The sequence below is a fragment of the Triturus cristatus genome, chromosome 9, assembly GCF_964204655.1.
Source record: "Triturus cristatus chromosome 9, aTriCri1.1, whole genome shotgun sequence".
NCBI lineage: Eukaryota > Metazoa > Chordata > Amphibia > Caudata > Salamandridae > Triturus > Triturus cristatus.
This window is the reverse complement of record NC_140592.1, coordinates 762,380,345-762,405,738: the sequence shown is the minus strand read 5'-3', so window position 1 is coordinate 762,405,738 and position 25,394 is coordinate 762,380,345. Positions and strand designations below refer to the sequence as shown.

Here is a 25,394-nt window from a genome sequence, read left to right as displayed (position 1 = left end):
GGAGATAGTTCCCATATTTAAGAAAGGCTGCCCATTAAAGCCGGCTAATTATAGACCAATTAGCCTTATTGACACCACCCAGAAATTAATGGGCAGGATTATCTTGGATAGAATCCAGGAATGGATGGATGACAACAACATCTTGACCACATTACAGGCAGGGTTTAGATCTGGGATCTCAACCATAGACCAGATCTTCCGGCTCCAGGTTCTATATTGGAAAACGGTGAGAGTAGAGGGTGGCAGTCTCTACCTCATCTTTGTAGACCTGCGAGCTGCCTTTGATCTTGTCCCAAGAGAAAAACTATGGAAAGTCCTGGCAGAAATGGATCTCCCACCCTACCTGTTGGATATCTTAATTAGATTTCACAGCGGTAATTACGCCCAGGTTAGATGCGGGAGACATGGCGATTTATCCTCACGCTTTCCCGTTAGGAAGGGAGTGCGCCAAGGGTGTGTCTTGGCTCCAACATTGTTCAGCCTATACATCAATGGTCTTGTTACTCACCTGGCTGATGTAGCTAATAATGACGCCCCCAGATTGGCTACCGGTAGAGTGCCCGCTCTGATGTTTGCCGATGATACCCTGCTAATATCCAAAACATCAACGGGCATCCAGCGCACCTTGGATGGTTTCCTGGCATTTTGTACTTCCAGAGGCTTGGAGATTAACCTAGAAAAGACTAAATTCATGATCTTCAATCCTCCCAAACGGACTCGTCCAAATCCCACCCTAAATGGCTCCCCCCTTGAGAGAGTCAGGACTTTTGTGTACCTTGGAATTACGTTGACCGAGAACTTTGATTGGGGACCTCAAATCGCAAAATCATGGTTGAGGCTGTCTCAAATAGCAGGGGGCCTTTGCAAGGTCCAGCGAGCCTCGGTATATAAACCAGCAGCTCCGGTAGTTGAAATATACCGATTACAAGCTAGAACAGCTTCGTTGTACGGGGCCGAATTATGGGGCCATAAAAACATTGCCAAATTAACCCTTGTTGAGCAGGGTTTTATGAGAAGACTTGTGAGCCTTCCTGTAAGCACACCGCTCACTCCCCTACGCCTCGACCTGGGGTTAGAACCAATTGAAGACTTGGCAATTCTCCGACCCTTACTCTACTGGAAAAGGCTCTGGACGGTGCATGAACTGGCACCTTTTAGAGAGGAATTCTTAGAGGTTTGGACATTAATTAAAAGTAAGAACATTCTATGGTTATCCCATGTTAAGGCTCTTAGCATAAAGATCGGCAGGACCGATCTCTGGGAACTACCGGAGGTAGCCTGCATACGGATTTCTAAGCCTGATCTAAGAGGCCATATAAGGGAGCTGAGATTAGCTACCTTACATGGTTCAAGCTCCTTGGGGAAACTCACTAATGAGTTTCTCCTAGTAAAATTAGAAACAAGAGCAGAGGCCTTCCTCGATGTAATTTATCCGTCTCTTGCTAGGAAGCTTTATTTGCAGTTGAGGTATGGTACCTTACCGCTCAGAGCATTCACCTGCAAATGGGCAAGATCAGAAAATGCAGCCTGTCCGGCATGTAACCATAGCAGTGAAGATATATGCCATGTCCTGTTTTTCTGTCCTGCATACCATTCAATAAGAAAAAAGTGGCTCATTCCCATTTGCAAGAACCTAGGGTTTAGACACTGCATGCTCCCATGCAGGGTCTTAAGATATGATACTCACCCCCCAATTATTTTTGCTATGTCTCGCTTTTTACATGGGTTTTGGCGCAGAAGGAAAAGTTTTCTTTAAATACCTTTGTCTTTTATCAAATGAGTCTTTTTGATAACATCAGTTTAATACATTTTTAACTATTGTATTAACTTGACATTATTTATTGTTTTAATGAAATGTGCAATTTTCTTGTTATTTATTCTGTGCTTTTATGGTCTCCGACCGAAATAAAGTTATCAAAATGAAAATGAATGCTTTTTGAGATTTTAAATATATTGAGGAGTTGTGAAATGTGTCAGTAGGATCCCCCACAGCTGACGTTTTGGATTTTAAGTGTCTTGTGAGATTAGAGTCTTTTTTAAATTATGTATCACTGCCAGTGGCTAGGAAGATGTATTTGAAGCTCTAATACTGTACTTTATCATTATTGGTGCTCCAAGCTAAATGGAATCCCTGTAGCAGCTCGAGCACTGTATGTCACACATGTTTGCAGGCTGAGGAATCCTTGTCTCATTTCCTATTTTTATGTCCCCCTTATGCTCACCCTAGAAAGAGCTGGATTATCCCTTTCTGTATACAGTTAGGATGTCGACAGCAACAGGGTGCTTTGCGGCTGCTGCGCACAAGATCTAATCAGACGATCGTGTGCGCAGTATCCAAATATCTTCATTTGAGCTGGTCTGTCAAAGCAAAAGCAATTGCACTCTAGGCCTCTTTGTATTCCTAAATTGGTATCTCCAAAGAATGTATATTGTATAATAACAATGGGGTAAGCCGGTGTCCCTCAGAACCTGGGTATGTATACGAGAAAGCTACAATGGTTCTGTCCGGTATGAATAATTGCTTACATATTACAGAGTGAATCATTCAAGTAATTTAAATAGCAACATTTGCAAAGAAGGATAAGCTGAAACATACAGAGAGACAGTGGTATATATAAAGTTTCTGCTTTGAATTTTAGATAGCCATATGAAATATCTAAAAATTATTTTGAAAGAAAGTAAAAACTAATGAATTCGCATATACCACTGTCTTTCTGTATGTTTCAGCGTATCCTTCTTTGCAAATGTTCTGTAATATGTAAGCATTTATTCATTCCCGACAGAACCATTGTAGCTTTCTCACAAAGAATGTATTTGGCCTTTTTTACAGCTAGTTTTCAGCATTTGGTACTATTGTATATATTGTTTTATTCCTTTATAAAGATTAGTTAGGCCTTGTGATATCTTAAGGCTTGAGGTAACTCGCAGCTATTGGCTTTATTTATCTTAGCCTGAATTAAACGCGATTTCCAGATATAGCGTTTTGTTGTTTTTAACTTATTTTTTTTTTTTTTTTTAATCAGTGACAAATCTTGTTGTTGGAGCTCTAACATGTATTTATAAAGTCATTTTTATTGATGTATTTATGTGTTCCTGTACTTTTATGGTAGAAATATTTACTGAATAAAGTATTTAAGAAAACATAGTATTAGAGTCCTATTTTCCCTGTCAAAGTTATACGCATTTTTTGTAACAAATCGTTATCCAGTGTGACAACGGTGACTATCACCAGACAGAAACTATGAGAGCCTTTTTCTCTTTACGTACAGGAAGACTTTCCAATATGAAAGTCCCTTCCCAGAGGCAATTAGGAAGGAGTGCACAATTTTACATTTCTCAATACTCCTTTGCCCTGTGACCTTTTGCCCCATTCCACCTCAGGGAACACAAGGACTGGGAACTCAAATGGTCTTGTTTCACAAGGCAGACTTCAGCCAGATTGTTCTCTGCTCTAGTGCACATTTTGAGATCTAGTTGACTGCACCGCTGCTACCGGGATTGCAGTTATGGTCAAGACAGAAAGGGAGATTCTCATTATTCAACTTAGGGAATAGGTCTGTTGGGGGAAGAGTGACTGCATTTCCAGGAGGTTGGGGGTTGCCTTAGAGAATAAAAGTACCCCAGATAATATATGCCCAGGTGCGCTGAGCAAACCATACATTGGATCAGTTCGGAATGCTGGTCAATGTCCAATGTATACATATTTGTTTTAAATCATAGTTTGCACCGTACAGTCTTGTTGATCCAGTTTCTCAGTGTTCTTTTGCAAAGTGATTTGTAACCCATTAGCAATATTTAGATTTGCATCAAAAATTGAAAATAAACTGATAAAAGAGCTGCTGCTCCTGTATAACAGTAAATGTATCAAAAGAGTTATTTATGGCGCTGCCTTGTGGGGGTTGTCAAATAGTAAATTACTACAAACATTGGAGAACAATTTCTTGTGCAGCTTATTGGCCGTACCACAAACTACTTCTTCATATATTGTTCATAGTGAAGTTGCGGTCCCCATATTGAAGACACTATTCATATTAATGCACTTCTGTTTTGGCATAACATCTGGACTACGTTTGGGACAAAGTTTACTAAAGATATCATTAAAAATTATTTGCCTCTTGATTGTACAGATAACATTACCTGGTTTGTCAATGTGAAAAGCCACTCAACGGCCATGCATAAAAACTCTTCCCTGGATGATCCAACACGCATTTTATGTTATACCGAAAAAGAACTGAAGATGCTGCTCATGGGTTATAGCGAGGCCATGAGGGATTCCAAGGAGAGTGTCAAGACAACAGTACAAAAATATACTAGAAGCAACCTGTGTAATGACATCCCAAATGACTTGCTATTTGTACACACAGGAAAGGTTTTACCTCAGGAGGCTCCGGTTAGGTATTTCTAAATTTTGTCATAAGGTTTCCAAGAATGGGTGTGTGGAAGAAGAATTTACCTAAAATCCCTGTACCGACACAAAATGCAATCAACTGAGCACTTTATTCTATTTTGTTAATGTTATCAGGATATTAGAAATCGATTTCTGAAACCAGTATTTATAGCACAGAAACAGTCATATTTTAATGATGCTTTTAATTATTTATGTAATTTAAATACAGCGGAATTATGTTTTGCAGAATCTACATTTGTTCTTCATGCTAATAAGTGAAGGAAAATGTGTGCTTATTTAGAAACATTGCACCATGAGTCAGACAAATAAGTCCATGTGCAATGTACACTGCTTTGAAGATTGGCAAATTATATACTGTTGCAATAAGACTGTATTTGCAAATTATTTTATCTTATGTTTTAATCTTTAAGGGCCATATGTAGGTAAATTACATTTACCGATTCTTAAATACCGAATTTTACCGATTCGGTATTTATGAATCGGTAAATGTAATGTAGGTAAAAAAATACCGATTCGGTAAGTGTCGGTATTTTAGAATCGGTATTTACCGATTCGGTAATGGTAACCTGTATCTCATTGATTCCTATGGGCCAGGAGGCCCAGAGGAATCAATGGGAAGCCAGTTACCATTACCGAATCGGTAAATACCGAATCGGTAATGGGGGGAGCTCAATCAAGGGTGGCAGGGTGTCACATTGACACCCTGTTGCACCCCTGATACCTGCATGTGTGCACATGTGGCACACATACATGCCCTGAGGGCATGTGTGTCTGCCACATTGCACACATCTAAGGGCCAAATAATGCCTTAACTGAGACATTCGTCATTTACCACCAACTTTCAGTTGGAGGTAAATAACGAATCCCCACACCCACCACACACTCCCCCTACATATCATTTCTACCGAATACAGAAATGATCCCCCTACATATCAAAAGCCTGAATACCGGTCGGTAACGGTATATTTACCGAAAATCGGCCATTACCGACCGGTATTGGGCTACCTACATGAGGCCCTTAATGTTTTATATATGGGATTGCATTTTGTGTGTGCATTTTTATGGAGTACAAAAATTGTGAATAAAGATTATTTGAATTGAATTAATATGTAACCCTGTTAGGTAGTGTTATAATATATCTGAATGTATGCTTTAGAAAACTGTTAAACAATACAAAAAATTAAAAAACGCATTATGGTCAGCTTTACTTACAAAAAAAGTTGCTGGTAGAACAAATCTTCACAAACACAAATAAAATGTGAAATGTAGTTAGCAGAATTTAAAAGTTTAAACAAGTTATTTGTGCCCAGGGTCCTTAAGATCCAAAATGGGATCACCGCCAAACTGGTTCTGCCTCCATAGCTGCCAAAACCACACCCATGCTGATGTCTGATACCCCCTCCTACTCCTCAGCCCAGTTCACACCATGTTCTTTCTTAGGTGACTCAAACTATTAATAACACTCCAATTACATACCCACTACCTTTGCTGAACCTGCCATCCATCCAATGCAAGACACATGATCAACTTCCTAAATGGTTTAGTCTAGTTTGGCTAGATGCCCGAAGCCACTGTACTGCCGCCCCATAATCCCCAGTTCCCACAATCTATCTATTACATTTCCCATCCTCAGTATCTTCAGGCCCATCAATTCCTGGTACTCCAAAACTGCAGAAAATATGGTGGATTGTGAATCTGGTCTTGTCTCTGATCCTTCAATTACCCAAAAATAACTAAATGGCTTTCCCCTCTTTCCAGAGTGACTATAAAGCTGAACAGTTTTAAATAATAAGTGAAGAATGTTGTCTAAAGACCAAGAACAATCACCCGCACTCCTGCACTAACTCAAACATGACAAAAATAATATACTCATTGTAGTCTGGGATGAGATCCTCATTATGACTAATAGGGAAAGGTATTCCCCCTTTCTTTTTTATTCTAAAAGCGCTGCTTTAAGAGTGGTGTTTTCTGCAAAATGTACTGGATTTGTCTTATGTTGTGGCTAATTTGGTAAATAATAAACACTTGTTGCCTTCTATGGCATATTTTCTGGTTTGATTGGACACAGAAAAATATAGCCTGAAAATGTGTGTTCCGGGGTCTTGCATGCATGGGGATATTTTACCATAGAGACAATCCTTGATGTAGAAAAGGCATCCATCATTCTGATCCTCTGCAGCCTCTATGGCATGCACCCTGAACCCAAGAGGTCATCACTGACAGTGTTCAGATTGCCACAAATACCGCACAACGCAACTTTAGCCAATTCTTGTCTAAACGGAATGCTGGAACCTACAAGTCAAATTAAACCTTTTCACTTCTTCAAGCTACCCTTTCTTCTAAGGAGTCACATAAGGATCACCTTTCCTCTATTATTTAACATCTTTATTTTCCCCTCTCATGTCACTACTTTGGAATCTAGTTCTCGCATTCTACTCTTGAAGAACACCACCCAAATTATCCTTAAGATGGTCAACCCTGGATACATCAAGCACCCCTCCAGATGCATACTGTTGCAAGGTGAAAGTATTATGTGGTATGGCAGGGGTGCCCTACCATGTAATACTAGCAAAATACACAAAGATGGACCCTGGTTACTCTCTCGTAAGTCCTGGCAAAGTGGCAAGGAACAGACAGGCTACTTTCACGACTGTCACGACTCAAGAGAAATCCAACACCAATTCATAAAAATAGCTATGATTTTTATTAATTTTTAGACACCAAAACGAAATCGATATACAATCAGGATAACTGGAGTTAATATTTTGAAAGCATTAAATATATCAGTATTTTGCAGTGTGAAAAAACATTAACGTTGAGGTCAATGGGAAAAACACATATAAGCAATCGGGTTACTCAAGAGATTGAGCTCAACTGAACCCACTTGAGGTTAAGGTCTCCTGAGTCGCTAAATCAGTTCACAACAGCTGGCACAATTTTACCTTGCTGAGCAGAGGTGCTCTTGGCTATCCGTGGTGCTGAAGGGATCCGCAGTCAGCGGCACTGACAGGTGTGCCAAGATAACAAATGCAGCATCTTTACGATGAAGCCACAGGGGTCGTTGGTCATTCGTGCAGTTGGATCTCTCCTCTTGAAGCGTTGAGTAAAGCAGATAGTAGTCGGATTGACCACAGCAAGTCTTGGTGACTGCAAGCACTGAGGTTGAGGAAATCTTGCAGGGGACCAGGGGAACAGTGTAGAAAGCTGAGCCTCACTGAGGGTTAGGACTACAGTTTCCCAGAAGCCACCTGCCTAGAGACTTTGAGCAGCCATGCCGGACAACTCATTGGACAGTACTTCAAGGTCGTGGATTTAGTGGTTTGTACCGGTGGACTAGTTCTTGTGAAGTCTGGAGTTTGCAGAAGGTTTCACCTTCCTTTTGGATCCAGTCTCTTGCCTTGGTCGAGTCACGATCCAGTGGGTGCAGGGTGGCTGCCACAGGTGTAGAGCTTAGCGCAACTCTTCGTGGAGTCCTGCCTTTTCGTGGAAATGGGTCACTTCTTTTTTTCGAATTTAAGGTTCTAGTGTCTGCGGTTCCCCTTAAGCCTTTTGAGGCTCACCGCAGTGATGGTCCATTCACTGTGTGGGCGGAGGCGTCACCTCCTGCAGACACAGGTCTTTGTCTCTGGCCTCTGGGAGCAGCACACACTGTTCCCAGCATGAAGTCAGACTTCTGTCTTGGCAGAAAACCCTTGCAAAAGAACGACAAGGCACGAGAACACTGAGATAACTTGGTGGACACAGTCTAAAGTGCAACCTAGGTACATGCTGCTTAAACCTCAACACCACCATCGTGTCAGGGGTTAAAAAACATGAGGAAAATCAACTTTTCCACAATGGAACTGGACACCTGAGGTATGTCCAGTGCCAAGCCCATGTTATCCTATGGAGGGTCAGTCACTTGCAGTAGAATTACGTTTAGAATTGTACCACAGAGCAATATATGCTTGCATATATATTTCCACACATATAATAAAATGCACCCTGCCTCCTGGGCTTTAGAAGGCCTACATTAGGGGTGACTGACATATATTAAATACAGTAAGGTGACACTGTCACACATGGTGAGTGCAGGGTCGAACTCAGCCAGGCAAGCTTCTTGTGCAGGCTGATATAGCAGACCTGCAGCCTTTGGTTTCACTAGAGTCACTGAGGGGGGGGGGGGGGGTACAAGTGCTGCAGCCCCGGTCTCCCTTTTACATCCCTGCCCTGGGTGCCACTGGTATCATATACTAGGGCCTTACAGGGGTGTAAAAGTACTTGGAAATTGGGTGTAGCAATTCACAGCTACAGTTTAAGCGAAAGAGCACTGGCGCAGGGGCCTGGTTAGCAGGACCCAGCACACTTTCAGATCAACTGCCACAGCATCTAGCAGCAGATAGTGTGTGGGGAGGACATCTGCAAAAGGTCCAGTTTACTACATATACTTATCCTTAATGAATGAAGGAGTTGAAGGGGCCTAAAATGAAATGGGTTCAGCAACTGAAGTGGTCATAACATGCACTACCTGCTACAGTACAAACCCATAAGCCTTCTTTAAGACCCCATTATGCAGGCCTCCTACTTAAAGACAGAAGGGGTCCATCTCACTAAGGATATCAGCATGCCCACTCAGTGAAAGGCAGTTTTTTTTTCCATCAGTGGTTTTCCGATTCAGGAATTCTGAAAAATAATATTCCATACATTGACTAAAGCAAGTAGGTAGTTTCAAGATGCTATCAGCAAAAATGTCAGCTAAAAATTATATTACACAGAAACATTTTACTGTGGTGTTGTGATATAAAAGCAGCACAGCAAGACTGATAAAGGGACCACTTAACCTTGGAGGAGCTCTATAAAGTGCCCATAAGAGCAGGAATCACTCTTTAAATCTTTGCACAACCAAATTACCTGTATAGAATGTTATCATTCCTTCCTCGCCACTGAGTCAACCACCAACTATTGGGGGTTCCCAGGTCCAGATACATCAGTAGAGGTGACAGACAATTCTAATGAAACGGTCTTGCTCGATTTTCCCTCAGAGATCAAAGAGGTCGCCTCTGAGGAAAGCTAGCAAGATGACTCTCTTCCAAACTACCCGCTACTAAATATAACTGAATATATCCCTTGAACATGCACCCTGGAGTATTTTTGCAAAGGCGGTGGAGGAGAGAAATTTAAATTGCCAGTGATGTGCCTTGCCACTAAAGTTTGAATGGGCTTGACAAGGTCAAGCCGATAATTGGTAAGACCCACATACAAAGAATTTTTGTGAGCAAGGTGGGAAAGCACTATGGCAGCAACTATAGTATATCATTCTTCAGAAGGTAAAAAGATTACATATCAAATAAGTCATAAACGATAGTGATAAAAAGTCACTACAGCACTAATTTAAAGTACTAAGGGGCATAAGTGAATTTAGCACAACTCCCAGACAAAGTGCTTTAGAGCTTGGCAGAACAGATTGCTAAAATTTAGAGGGTTGAACAATCTATTATTTGGACCCATAAACAGAACTTTCCTTTTATCAGACCTTGAACTCCCCAGAACTAAAACTCATGCTCTGTATAAAAGACTTCAAACTTTGATGAAGGACATCATATTTTCCTGGGCGGACTATTACCTGCCAAAGCGGCACCCACTGAGGAATACTTATGTGGGCCACAGCATCTGAAAAACTCAATAAATGCAAACATGAACATTTAAAAAAGAGCCCATCAGGACAACAGCAGCCACACACTGGTAAATGGACATACAAATGTCGAAATGCAAACATGCGAGTCAAACGTTGCAGAAGGACACAATGCCCACTTCATCAATTACAGCATGCAGATAGGCAATATCAGGTCTGGTGAACCCATCAAATATCATGCCCAGCATATCACTGTAGACCTTAAGATCAGCCGGACTGTAGCTGGTCCAAAACTGAGCCCAGTTGGGTGCAGAGTTTAAATAAAACCCTGCATTATTATGGTCAGCTTAATTAGAAGCCATTAACAACTTTCCATACCGCATTAAAAAAAGAACAGGATTGTTTGAGGGCATAGATAGCTCTCTGAAAATCCTCAATAAAATCTGAAATGTTCAAATGCATTCTGTCCACATTAATGTTTTTCTACTCTCTGATAACCACCAGAAACAGTTACATACCAGGCCGCACTATCACCAGCTTCGCCAGAGCACCTCGTGACCCTCGAAGTGACACCCTGCTGGGTTGTCTTAACTGGATAGGCAATCCCGATACATCAGTCTCTTGTGGGACATCAATCTCCTGGGCTACATCGATATCCTGTGCAAGGAGGCACTTCACTTCTGTTTGGGAAGAAATTCATGCTATGTTTATTTCAATATTTAAGTATAACTTACTGAAGAGAAAACCAACTACTAAATGCAAATAAATAAAAATAGGAGGATCCCGGCCCTTAAAACACAGGGACCCCAAAAGACACCTATTATTCTTGTGTTTTACCCAGGCAAAAAGATATTTGGGTGCCTGCAAGGACGGCCTTGACTGGTGTATGGGCCAGGAACAACCTATTTTTAAAGCGCGGGGGTGCCCGCAGAAGCACTTTAAAATATGGAAACGTTGGGCAGATTTCAGAGGTCTCCTACTAGAGCCTCCCCCACCACAACCTGCAGAAGTGGAAACCATATGAGGACATATCACAGGACAAAAGTTTTGCTACACCAGATTATAACAAACACGGAATGGCCTGATGGGTAAGATTTTTGGCCTATTATTCGGTATAAGACACAGTTGTTTGTAATGTTAGGGGCTGTCGTTTACATACCCGAATTGTCTAATTCTTTGTATCGAAAATGCTGTATAGAAGTCACCTGCTAGAAAACTATTACACTGATTAACCTATACTCTTGCTTCTTACTAACAAATGTGATTAATTTATTTGATGACTCCATAAAAAGGTTTTGAGAAGAGAAAAAACTCAGGGAACCCTCCCCCCACCCCACCCCCTCCCTAACTCAGGAGCAGTGCATTTTCAGTTTTGGCCCAAAAGTTATAGAACTTGCCGCCTTTGAGCATCAAAGTTCAGCCACTGATCTTTTTAGAAAACAATTAAAAACCGTACTGTTCAAATAAAGACACACTTTCACCTCGTATTTGGTTTTATTCAAGCACCTAGAGACCCGTGGGTGTAAGAGCTCTTTAAAAGTTCCATTTAGCATAAAATAAGACTCAGCATTCATAGTATATAAGCAACCTGATTTATGGTAGAGAGAGAATGCTGGGTCTGAATTACCTGTTTGTGTGTCCAACTTAAGAACAAATTATAGGTCTTATAGTGCCCTGGTTTTAAATACTAGAGTCCGATTCTCGTCTGTCTGCCCTAGGACTTTTACCATTGCTACCTTTACCCCCATTCTCATGGTTAAAAGTGGCTCGAATAATTCATCACTTATTATGAAAAGTCAAACAGTCGTTCCTTCTTAAAAGTCTTTTCTCAAGAACCCTTGTACCGCAATAAAAACTCTGCTGCAATGTATTTCACGATAAGCAGTATGTAAACATACAAGATATTTGAAAGATAAAATCATTGCCTACAGTTTCAAGGTGATAAAGTTACATACCAATAACATATTCAAAGATTTGTTTGTGGCTGTAGAGTCGAAAAATTCTGGTGCATTGTCAATGTGACCACCTGCTCCTTATTTTGATGTTCTGGAAAACTCCTGTGTTTAAAGGTACAAGAGACCCCTGTCAGAAGCCATCTGACTTGTGCTCTACAAGATTATGGTGTGCTGTTCATCAGTGGAGTGAGAGACCCTGGAGGGTTTCTGGGGATCACCCAAAGTTAATCTCCATTTTTTGTTTACCTACCACTCCAGGACAAGACCAAGGCACACTTGGTGGCAGCTGATTCCAGTATTCGAGTACTGTCCTTGATATCCAACTTGGGGGAAGGAGGATAACATTTACCGGATTTCTCCACTAAATCTGGTCAGTATGTAACGGCTTGGTCCCCTTATTCCCCCTGTGCAGGGCGAGTGTACCCGTGCGCTCCTACTCACCCCGCCAAACATGTATGTAGCACCTAAAGATGTACCGTGCTTCATAAGGATAGTGGTAGCCATATTAAGCTGTTTTCCCTTATTGCTGCATATCCTCAGGCCCTCCTTCTTAGATTTCATTCTGCCTTGTAAAGCTGAATGCATTGGCTGCCTGGCTTTGAATCATCATCCAGAGCAACGATCTTTTGTTGAAACCAGACCAGCTCCGGATGGCTAACGTCTACCCTGCCAAGACAGAAATACCTAGAAAAAAAACCCTGGTCTGGAAACTGGCCAGAGGCGCACACCTTAAAGAATGATTTTGTCTCAGCCCTTCTTCCATATCATCGGCACTATACTGTGTGTAGGATTGGTCCAACTAGAACCCATGAAAGGTAGCAATGTTGCATTCAAATGGTTGCTTTCGAGAGGAAGTCAAACAAAAGGAAAATGCACGAGACCATGTTTCTCTCCCTCCAAACCTTTTTTTTGTGCGAACTATGATCCTGATACCACATTTGAAGTGAGTCAACTGTCCTCAGGGTTGGATATATTATCTTTAGCTCTAACTTCTTAGATTAAAATTCGTTTTTATAGCATTGTTACTTTCATTACATTCTGTTGCTGTACAGTAATGTAGGGTATTCATCACCATCGGTATGTTTGTGAAGGTAAGCAATCAAAAGGTGGTTTGAGATGATGCTGTGTGTGTTTGTGCATGAACCGCAAAGAGAGTTGGGAGTATCCTACCCCGAAAGAAACCACACTATCTCATTAAGGGTAAACAAATAATTGTTCTTAATTTCGAGCATTTAATGGTTGCTACTTTGATAGAAACCAGCTATTACAAAACCTTAGTTGCTTTATATCTAGGGAAAAATCATCACCATGTCCGAAAAATACGCTGCAGGATCAAGGGGTAGAGATGTGTTTGTAGTGCAACTGTGGCAGTGCTTGGCGTAATCTATGGTGTGCACCACAGGCTGATTCTTCAAGAATGTGTTGGTGAAAGATAGCATGAGCTAAAAATAAGACTGTTCTAGTATTTGGGAGTTTAAAGAGCTTGTAAATTGGCCAATCACTCCTGGTTAACGGTCAGGTGGTTCAATTAGAGGGTGGAAGAAGATTATGACTTCCTGGAGGTCCCCAGCAGAAGAACAGGAGGCAGGATTAGAAGCAAAGCAACCCAAACTCTGGACAGGTCAGCACCAGACTGCTATGAGCTTTAAGGAAGAGAGATAAGAGTCTAAACAAACCTGCCCATTTTATGCTCTTATTTTGACAGTAGGAGTGTGAGGCCTAGTAGGTCATTATTAATCAAATGGGATGAGATGAAAAGGTCTAAATTCACTCTCCCCCTCCTTCATCTCCGGGCGCTGGGGCAGCCTGAGTTTTGGCATGGAATTAGAACGCATTATCGATTTCCCCCAAGCAAACAAAGAAATAACAGACTAATGATGAACTCATGCAGCAAAGGGATAGCCAGTCCACGCACCAGGCCACAAACCTAAATTTCCCCATTCAGTCTGTTGTCCGAAAGTTATTTTAGAGAAAGTGGTCAAATATGATTTAGACTAAAATCGGTCATCCTCACCTGTAGTGCAACTTTCCATTTTTCTTTTCTTCTTGTGGTTCGAATAATGTGCGATAGACCCGTGACAGTCTCAAAACTTAAATAATTTTCAGTTGAGAACCTGATAACAGAAAGCGATAACACGTTTGAACTCTGCATCACTTACTGTAACTTGTATCTAAATATTCATAAATACAAAAACATGGCAATAAATCAAGCAGCAGACTAAAATACAAAAAAAAAAAAAAAAACACAACATGGGACACCAAAAAGAACAAGCAAATGGGATGGCCTTGCCAGGGGTGTGAAGGGTATTTATTTTATTGCAAGCATATTAAGCAAAAATAAGGAGGAAAAAAGCGAACATTCTGATGCTTAAATGGGTCTGGGACATGTTTGCAGTAAACATAAATATGTTATACCGTTTCTGTGCATTGTGTGTTTGACATTTTAGTATATAAACAGCCTTCGACCCTTTAGGTTCTTTACAATAAGACGTATGCTTCATTGGTTAAGCGGTTGCAGAAATGCATCTGTTATGTAAGAATACACCTGTAATGGCCACAAATTCTCAAAAGGATTTACAACCTGTGGTTCAGCCAAAAACCTCAACCCCCATAGAAATGAATGCTCTGCCAAAACATTTAATAACCAATTTCTTCCAGTCCTATATACACAGGGACACTTTTATGAATGCTTATATACCTGGACAGCCCTCACCATCTGTGTTGAGTTCTACGCATACGTTATTACCGCATTCACCAATGTGCCAAATAATTGGAACTTTTAATTACCTGCCTAAAAAATTGATATATTAACTTGGACTACACTCCACCAAATAGTTATTCTTATTGCATGACATCTATTTATGAAATGTCTCTCCAAGTTCCTACTGGTGACCTATACCAACAAATCAGATAAGTGAGGATGAACTAAGTCCACTAAATGGTATTGATTTATTGGAGTCTATTTCACTTATCAGCTAAGATTCATTGAATAACAAGGAATAACCATCCCTCAATAATAGGTTTCCTTACAGATAATATATTAAAATTGATGGTAAAACACTTATCGCGTCAAGTGTTTGTACAAGACTGTTGGAAATCTGCCTTTTCTGCTTGGTCACTCCTTTTGCTGGACTATATCTTTGCTGGTGTTAGACCTGCTAACCAGTGGTAAGGCCTGTGCTTCAGTTTTAAACATAGTTTAATAGGCATATTTCTAATTGGTATACGTACCCAGGGCCTTTAGGTTAAATATGGATTGCAGGTCATGTCGCTCACATGGCAGGGTGCATGGTATTTAAAAGTAGGACATGTAGAAATTTCATGTTAACAAAGTCATTACAGTGACTAAAACCCAAAAGCTATTTTGCACTGTGGCAGACCTAGCTGTCCTATATAGAGTACCAGATTACAGATAAAACAAGCATTGGCATAGCCAATAGCTCTCGCCTTTGGTACCTTATAAGTGTTCAGCCAGAGCGATTGGCTTTGCCAATGTTTTTAAGTCATGTTGTAGAGTAGTGTGTTACTTGAGCAGTATGTTGAAAAGTTATAATATAAAAGTGTTATAAGCATTTTTGTTACCTTAAATATAACCAAGAAAATATTATGTACAACTGAAAGATCCTATTAAAGAAATAATATAAACATGTCTTTTTTAACACTACTGTGCACCCTTTTTTATAGAGACCTGCCTCAACATCTCCCTCAAGCCAACAAAGCTGTGTACAATAAGCAATGCCGAACAATGGGCTACTTTGCTTGTCAACATAGATGCAATTATTTTACTGGGTATATCCAAGCAGGTAGCCCCATTTCTTTAATATGCTCTGTTCCTTGACTCAAGGGTGTAAAACATATTATTTGCTCTGCCTCACCTCTGTTTATTTTGCAATTGAAACAATTCACTGGTGAACACCAGAAATGAGAACCTACAAACCATACACCTTCTGTGACACTAAAACAAAGACTAAATGGAGCTAACGGACAAACAAGAACCACCCTGTGCTTTGTTCATCCAAATGCGATAATGCTCTTTTTATTTTCTAATCTTTAAACAAAAACTGGGAAGATACAATGGGACAGGCTACAGGAAATCACAACTCTAGAGAATGTTCACTATGCCGTAGTCTAGTCATACAGCAGTCATGTGCCCACAGATCTGTCTGACAGGGTGGGGGGCATTTAAGTATTTTCTTAATTTCAAGGAATGCACTATTATTGTCTATATGCTGTTATGGTTCCAATGAAAAGTAGGCTCAGCAGACATTAGTTAGGAGAGTTAATTAAAGCCTAAAGTAAATCCAGCAGCTGGGGTGGCACTCCTCCTGACCCAGACTAATCACAGAAGAGAGCAGAGGAACCAGGGGAGGCGGTTACTGAATGTACTGATCCTGAAGTCGGACAAGAAGTGGTGTGCGTGCACAAAATGGTTAGACTAAGGGACTTTTGGGTTGCTTGTACCTTGTACTCTGCTGTATAGTATGTTAAATCAAAGGAAGCAGCAGCTGCGCTTTTGACTCCGAGATGATGCCCTTAGCATGCAGTGTTAATAAATAGAACGTGAACGCCCATGAAGTACTGGTAATGAATGTGGATGAAGTCCTTAGTAACTAGTTAAATAGAACACTTGTAGGTACCTCCATTACTTTAAAGTAAAAGAAACATGGGTGAAACCCCTATCATGCCACATAAATCAATAAAATGTGGATGCAGGTAGGTAATCTTACCTAAGATATGTGCTTATATCGTTTCCCCAGAATGTTCCACGGCGTTTGCATGAATCAAGCAGTGTTCAGGGCTCGCTGCTGCACAGAGGCTCTCTGAGACCTTGTCCTTACAAACAAAAAGTGGGCTGCTGCAACTTCTACAAAAGGACATGCCGTTTTTTTAATGTAACAGCCTGGGTCTCTGCAGTGCACAAATGGAATGGAGCCCGTGCTTCTACGCGAACAAAACATTTTTTGTACGGGCAGCGCGTGCTTCCCTAGATCCTGTTGTCCTGCTCGCTGCTAGCTGCCATTGTTGGTGATTAGAAGCAGTATCAGAGGAATGATTAAAAATGTTGGGGCAAATAAAAAATTTGAGTTGTGCGTCCCGTGCGACCGCCATTGTGCTGCTACACATTGATAAAGGTAATAGCTCTCACCGTGTAGGCGAGACCTATTAGCTTTGTTAATGCTTGTCAGAAAATGCTAGGATCTCGAGTGTTCAGAACTGTATTCTTGGTAGATGCTGAGTCACCTGAACAAGGGAATTTGTTGGCGACCCCCATGGTAAAATTACTGCACATTTTTGCTTTACAAAATCAGAGTGCAAGGGTTGAACAGAAGCTGCCATTGTCCTATTTATTTTGTGCAGTTTTATTCATTTTCATGGGCACCGGGAGATTAAGTGATTTGCCCAGAATAAAAGGACCTTGAACCTAGACCCGACCCAGATTCCTCAGTTCCAAGGCCTTCATGCCACGTCCTCTCCCCCTCCCTCCCCATGTCACCCACCATGCACATGTGCATACCCGATGCAAGCCACGTGCATGATAGGGTGCGTGATGTCACTTCTAATGCCCATGTGACAACTGTTTGGGGCATGTGCCTACAGTGGAAGCTTGCACTACTGGTGCCCAGAGGGTACCAATTCCCCGGGCCCCAGTGACGTTCGAGAAGAACTTTCATTCTACAAAACACTAAACGAGTTGTACTGTTGGCGCTTGACATATCTTGTGGTCAAAACTATCGTGCAAACACAACTGACAAAGCAAAATTCCTCCTGTCATCACTTCGTGTATCACCTTATATTCTGTTCTCCTCGCTATGCCCTGTGCACAAACACACTGTATATTTGTGCCTTTGGGCGAGCATGCTTCCCCGGCTGTTCGTTATGTGTCTGTTGTGCAGTCAGAAATTCAGCCAGGCTGCCATTGGCTGTAATGCAAGCAAGCAATATGCCCCCTGTCCTCATGTTTGGTATATAAACTCTATAATTGTGGTGCAGTTGCTGTGGTGAGGGCGAGAGGTGGGGGGGGTGCTGTTCGGTGTCAACTATGTGGCTTTAATGAGGAGCTGTGCACATGAGGCAACAGTGTTCTGCCTAAAGCGCTCTGTTTGTGAAAGCCAAGTTATAGGCGCTACTGCAACGGCACGGAAAGCGCAAGGACTAAAATATGTTTATCTGAAATAATGGGGAAGGGTAGGGATTATGGAACAGTTAGGCACCTTAGAGGATACACAAGGTAGAGAATGTACGTATATTCTAGAGGTTTTGTAACTTTAGTTCAGGGACCGGCAAAAGGCTTATCAGTAAAAATCAATTATTGAATTAAAAATTGTGTTGTAAAAAACAAAGTAACTTCGCTAAACACTACAACCAAGACGGCCATAAACCAACGAAATGAGACGAGGAGAGGAGGAGGCAGCAGGGGGAGAGGAGGGGGCCTGCGCCTGTTTCCCTTGTGGGAGCGAGCAGAGGGAACCATCTGTTTGAAAGTTAATTACAAACAGATCGTTTCAAAGCTTGCTCCCGCAAGGGAATCGCCAAACGTGCACGCGTTGCCATTGAAAGCAATGCAAAGCGTGCACGTTTTTGGCAGAAAAGGCGAATCGATTCCTAAAGGTCTCCTCCTATGCAGCGCATGCGCGCTGCGTAGGCGAGACCTAAAAATCTTAATACTGTATCTCGGGAAAGGGACTAGTGAGGAAAATATTTAAACAACTATTTTAATAGGTATTAAAAAACTAATTCAATGGCGAATTCGGATTTTTAATAAATATTAAGGAAAAGTAACTTTTAGAAAATTACCTTTTCCCTGCATAAAGTTCCAGGAGGCTACACTTACAGTTGCTCTCCCACTACTGCAAGGCAGTAATTAGCATTTGAATGGATGTGAAAAAGGTGTGAAGTTCTTCCCAGGAGCACAACATACATTGACCTGCATGAGCAGATGATTCCTCTGAACCTCACAAAATATGCTAGGTGCGGGCTGTAAACATAATTTGTCACATTACAATGTCAAGTCCTTCCGGACCGTCAAGATCTGCTTGACAGGTATGCTGGATTTGTGTGTAACACTGAGTGTGTATTTTAAAGTAAGGAAAACAGAATGCTAAAACAATTATTGTGTATCTACTGTGTGGTTGCTGAAAACCCCTGCTTTTGCCCCCCCCCCCCCCCCCAGACTTCTGTCTCTAGGTTTTACATAGAACTGCAAGGCGCTATTGAAAGGAAAGGAATCAGGGTACCAAAGCAATTCTCGTATCCATTGTCTGGTTGCTAGAAAATCCTATGTTTGTTCAACTAGACTTCTGTCTCTGGGTTTATTGGGGGTCAGTGGCTGTTGCAAACTGGATTTTGGTATTAGTTGTGAGAGGACACAAGGATTACCATAGTATACTCCCCATCCACACCCCTAGCCCTCAGTGCCCAGGTTTTGTGGGACAGAAGACTTTCACCATGTTAATAAATGCCTATGGAGGGTAATGTTGTCCCCGGAAGCCTTTACCCTATTGGGTAGTTTCTACTCTGGTTGCGAACTCGGACTGCTCTTCTACTTCCTACCTCACTCATGTTGTCGTATGGGTTAGTGGGACTTCTCAGAGCGATTACCATCGCTTTTTTTGTTGGACATGTACACAGTGCCATGCAGCCATTCTGACTAGGTTGGTGCAGTGTTGCAGCTTATATACACATTTAAGTTCCAACCTTCCCCAAAACTGGACTATCTAAAACACCAGCAATCCAGATAGATCTCAGTCTCTTCCTGCTGCCTCAAGCACAACAGAAACCATTAAACATAACAGAGAATATGCAGAGTAAATTATAACTGTCAGCTAATTACAACTGTATTTTCCGTACTTTTCTCTCACATGTCTGCAATGAATTTCCCACAACCTTTTATCTTAACATGCTCTTTATTCCAACAAAATCCTTGGCATCATTCCACAAAAAAACCTTATCTCCCTGCCCATTCAGAATTGTTTTGCTTTGACTCCCTACCACTCTGTAGAAGCCAGTTGTGCTCATGCCCCCCATGCATGCTAGCTCCAGCTGTGTTACTCTAGGGACTGCACTAAGAATAGGGCTCTTGGCCCTTCCCACACCACCACCTTCATCTTCCCTCAGGAGGCCAATAGATGTGACAAGAAGGCAGTAGGGTGCGGGTATGTTCTATGAGGCAACTTGCTTCTATAGCTTCTACTACACAGTGGAAGGCTGACGGCCAATACTGAGTGAAGGTGGCAGCAGGTGGGGCCTACAGTGTCTAGTGAGAAAATCCCTGTACCCCATTGTGGGACTTAAACCAGGAAGGGGAACCTGCGGGTAAGAGCCTATCTATTAAACCCATTTGTGCTGTTCTGTGGTTACGGTTTTTAATCTATGTAACAACACAAACTGCTACTGAAGAAGTAGGAGTATTCCCAGATTACTACTACCTTAAAATGATTACTGGATTAGTGACGCCCTGCGTGGAATGATTAAGGGTACAAAACTATCAAAATATTCTGATTCAGGAGTTTGAGGTGGAAATGAGTGAATAGTTGTAGGTGTGCAAGCCAATTTTGGTAGATAATGGAACAGAAGCAGCACCTGTAGCACTGGAGAAAGGGGGTGTTGTGTCTCTTGACACATTTTATGCATCAAGGCAAAAAGGTCAGGTTTATGAATAAAAGTGCCTTTGGTGTCACTGATGGGTTTGGGCACTCAATTTGTCATTATATTAGTATTCTGTCAGTCATCTTTGTGCTCAGGCATTCATTTATCCATCAACCCATCCATCCATCGGTTTATTCATACGCTCTCCCACTGATGCAAGTACAATTAAACACACATACTTACAAATCTATGCACTATAAATTAAAAGAATGCAGAAGAAAATATAAAATACTACTGTCGAAACACGACAGGCACATGCTTGCACTAACAAAACTAAATGTAGACGTCTTGCAGTGGCATTGTACATGGTCAATCTTTTTTTTTTAAAGTTTCAATGTAGTCACCAAGTTAAGAACCAATGTGTTGCTCATCTTGGAATGTTAAAACAATGACTCAGTATGGGCAAAAGCATTCCATAATGGTCACCTAATTTAGAGGAAATTGCCACGTGCGATTTTGCACACTGCAGATGAAATGAGTGGCAAGCAAGCAGCCCCTTAGTACTGCCTGGGCAGCTGTGTATCCTCTTAAGAAAAAGGAAAATCTACAGCATAACAAGTTATCAATGGACTCGACTCTCACCCTGTCGGCGGTGGTAAAAGAGTGTCAGGGATCAGCTGATGAGGGATGTAGCTATATTCAACAAACAAAGGGAGGTACAGCAATGAACGTTGAGGGAGACATAGCTAGTCTCACGCGTGTCCACATGGTCCACCCCTCAAATGCTGCTAGGCGCAGCCTCGAGAAGGCCTGCATGAAACTCAACACTCTTTACCTCCAAAGCTGAATACGCGCTCCTGAAATCGAGGTACAGATACTACAAAACACGGAGTAGATGGGGAGGATTTTGGGGGCGCAGCTGCGGCAAAGGGATGACATAAAGCCCCCAGGGAGGAGGGCTTCCCAGACGAGTTTAACAAATGGACTAAAGTTCAAGTAGTGGATTCCCTCCACAATGCTTTCAAGGAGGTTGACTGGATGAGTTCCCTTGGCCTCTTCACCAACAAGGCCCTTATCACGGTCCTCCCCGAGCCTGGGCAAGAGCCCCCTCCTCTGTAGCAGTTAACGCCTCATCTCTTTTCTTAATGGCAATGTCAAGATCTTGGCCAGCATTTTGGAGGCTCATCTTAAATGGGCTATTCCCTCCCTGGTTCATCATACACAGGTGGGGTTTGTCGCTGGTCGAACATCGCGTAACCATATGCATATGTTGAGTCATGCGGTCTGGCTAGCTACAGACCTGCCAGAGGCCACTCTGGCCCAGTCACTGGGCGCCGAGAAGGCCTTTGACAGGATAGAGTAGGACTATCCGTTTGCTGCACTCTGGAAATTTAGACTTGGCAGAGTTTATCTCCAGGGTCCACTGGCTCTAGGACTCTCCCTCGCCGCACGTCAATTGTGGCAGCTTCCTCTCTGACCCTTTTATCGGTCTGCTGGGGGACACGGCAGTAGTGCCCGCTGTCCTCTTTGCTGTTACGCCTCGCCATGGACCCCCTGGCTGTGGCACTATGCCAGTAAAAGCAGATTGTGGTTATACCTTGATACTGTACTTATATGTAGATTACATCCTGCTCACACTAGCAGCGCTCTACTCCTCCATCCCGGCGTTGTTGGTTCGATTGACACTTTCACAGTCATCTCTGGTTACAAGGTTAATTAGAGGAAGAGCATAGCTCTGTCGCTCGAGGGTCACCACACATGCTGCCATTGATGGTTTGCCGTTCCAGTGGAGAGCCTCCCATGTCAAGTATTTGGGTATCCATGTCAACAGAGGTCTGGAGCGCATGGTGGTGGGACAACCTAGACCCGCTCCTGGAGCGGATGAGGCTTGATTTTGAGAAATGGACACACCTGAATCTGTCGTTGTGGGCGAGGTCGCAGGCTGTGCAGAGGGTGACCCTCCTGAGATTCACCTATGTGCTGGGCAAACTTCCTCTGTTGACACTGCTTACAATCCTGTAACAGGTTGACAGGGCATTAACTCCTTCATCTGGGGTCAACGAGACCCCGTCTGGCCGATGGGAAACTTATTGCCCATATATCCTCCGGAAGCCTTGGTCTCCCATCCATTGAGCATTATTGTATGGCCTTGCACCAGGCACAACCGGCATATAGGCATACTCTGGTTCGGGCCCCTCCCCCTCCCCTGCACTGTTGGTCGCAATAGAGAATCATACCATGGACAGTCAAGCAGGGCTGATCTCCCTATATATACCTGTTGTCACCACAGCCAGGCCGGCAAACCTCATGATCATGGGGATGTCCAGAACAAGGGCACGGGTTCATAAGCTTCACTCAGTGGAGGCTCACCTCCATGATAAGGCACCCATTTGGTACAATGCTGGCCTTTGAATAGGGGGGCTGCGCTAAATTGGGGCCCCTGGCGGGAGGCAGAGATTCACACTCTGAGCCACCTGATCTACCGGGGTAGATTCCAATCTTTCAAGTTGCTCTGCGACAAATTCGGCCTCTCTCCTAACCAACAGTGGTGATGTACGCAATTGCGCCAATGCCAAAAACATAGACTAGGCCCTCAGCCTTGGACCCTCTCTCCGGTGCTCAATTATCTCAACGCATGGGGGCAGTTTAAAAGTGTGATGTCTGGTGAGAATAACATTCTGATTCACCATCTGTACTACCAGCCGCAGGCGGTGCACATGATGTAAACTCTGCAGTATCGCCTCCAGGTGGAGTACGATGAGGAGGACTGGGCAGGGCTCCTGGAGAACCTAGGCCGGGGTTCACAGGATCCAGAAAGTACTAAAAGTTCTCCCCGATGAATAACTTAAAAAATATGTGCACTCACATCACTCAAACTGATTAGATACCACAGAAGTTTGAAAAAACACATTGGCCTTTAATTATAAAATAATCTTTAAATTATAAAATAATTAAAATTCCTACATTGAAAATCGTGTTACATAGCACAATCAATGGACCAGTAAGAAAATAACAACATAAAAGGCAAATATGAAAAAACAATGTCAACAAAGGAGGGGAATTTATAAGAAACTCCAAATGGTTTCACATATGCAAGTACACTCCCTCTTCAATTGTCATTGGGTATAAATGAATGTGTTCAGTAACATATTGCAATTGTCCAGGCACTGTGGGTCATGTTTATATGTTCTGTCGACACGTTTCAGTGGTCTCAAAGCACAAGTACCACCTTTGTCAGGACAAACATATTTATGACTCCTCCCAGCGAATATCTTATTACTAGCACTTAAAGGGTCCCACTTCATTATGACCCTGTTGTGAGGTCCCTTCGCTCAAAGAGGGAGAAAACTTTCTTAAAAACTGAACTAATCCCATAAAAACAATGTCCATCTAATCCCGATCACATGAAGCAACAGTGTCAGAGATCACGGTCAAGAGTCAACTATCTTAACCAATATGGGGTGTCCGGCGATTAAGTATTCCAAAACTCTTGGCTGGAGAAATAGAACCCAATGCGTTTTGTATGGTTGTGTAAATGAAAACCACCAAATCCATCTGATATACCAGACAATTTTTTTTTTAAATTGCTTCCCCAAAAGTGGCCCCACCGTCGCTCGGTGTGTGTTCGTCCAATGCTGAACAAGAGGAGGCCCAGATGAAATTCTGCCTCTTTAAAATCCTGCAGGGGTGGCAATGGACGCCGGTGGGATTCAAGTGGGCAGGGCTACTGCCCCATTCCTCTTGCTGGAAGGGCGGTCATGTACACTGCGACATTGTTCATATACTCTACAATTGCCCAGACATTCGCCCTTTCTGGGCCTAGGTGAGCTCTACGTTGAGGGAGACGATAGCTGTGCCCGCTTCAGTACTGCATCCTCTGGTTCTGCTCCATGACATGGCGGACTCTCCTCAGATGACTCATCATACCCGTAGAATGCTCACTATCACCGTGACGGCGGATAAGCTCAACATCCTGGGTCACGGACTTTGTCCACAGTTGCCGGAGCACGAGGAATGGCTTATAGCTACTTACACATCTGCTTCTTATGAGAGGACCATCTACAATTTGCAAGATAAGGCCAGAACATTTCTTCTTACCTGGTCTCACTTCTTGAGGGTGGGTTGATGTGAAGTGCCTGCCATGCCTCACTGCCCCCCTCTCTACTCCCTCCCTACCTTCTCGCCACTTCCTCGGCAATGCTTCAGGGAACACCCGCTTGGTGCCTCCCCCCAGTCTGGTCCCGTTTGGATGCTGGGAAACTTTCTTACATGGTAACCCCACATAACTATATCAGGGAGTACCTAGCCAGCTCTGCCTCCCCTATGGATCCAAAGCTAGCATTCCCTGAAAAACCAAAGACTCCACAGTACAGAAAGGGAGAAGGAGTGCTTTGTCAAAGAAACCTATTATTTCTTACTTTTAAAGTCCAGCAGTCATACCAGCTGTAAAAAGCTAAAGAGTGGTCAATGCATAAATTGAACTAATACAAAATAATAATAATATAAACGATTTTTCAAATTTAACAGCTGATTCTAATACTCTTAAATTGAAATCCAGTTGAGCTCCGTACACTACTTCAACAATGGATGATATCACTAAGTCTTCTCTAAACGTAGGACCTCTCAGTCTGTTCTCTTATGAATAAACACTCCCTTATCTGCCGAGGAACTTTACTGCTGATGCCAACACAAACAGGAGGTCTGAAAAGGTGATTAGTAAGACCTGGTAAAAATGTGTAGGTGAACGAAAAAAAGACTGAGAAGTAGCCACAGAAAGGTACTCCGAGTTATAGGTTTTCTCTATATATTATATCATTTTCATATTCATTAAACT

At 42.4% G+C, this 25,394-nt stretch overlaps 1 protein-coding gene across 2 annotated transcripts in view; it reads right to left on the bottom strand.

The window, feature by feature from the left end:
* Positions 1-25,394, bottom strand: part of LOC146798800 (uncharacterized) — a 209,232-nt gene that overhangs the window by 127,801 nt on the left and 56,037 nt on the right. For both annotated transcript variants that reach the window (XM_085626100.1, XM_085626099.1), the window contains exons 2-3: positions 13,989-14,088; positions 10,538-10,699 (exon numbers count right to left, since the gene is read on the bottom strand). In XM_085626100.1, coding sequence (XP_085482226.1) covers positions 10,538-10,699; positions 13,989-14,007 — 181 coding nt within the window. In that variant the 5' untranslated portion in view covers positions 14,008-14,088. The remainder of the gene's footprint in view (positions 1-10,537; positions 10,700-13,988; positions 14,089-25,394) is intronic.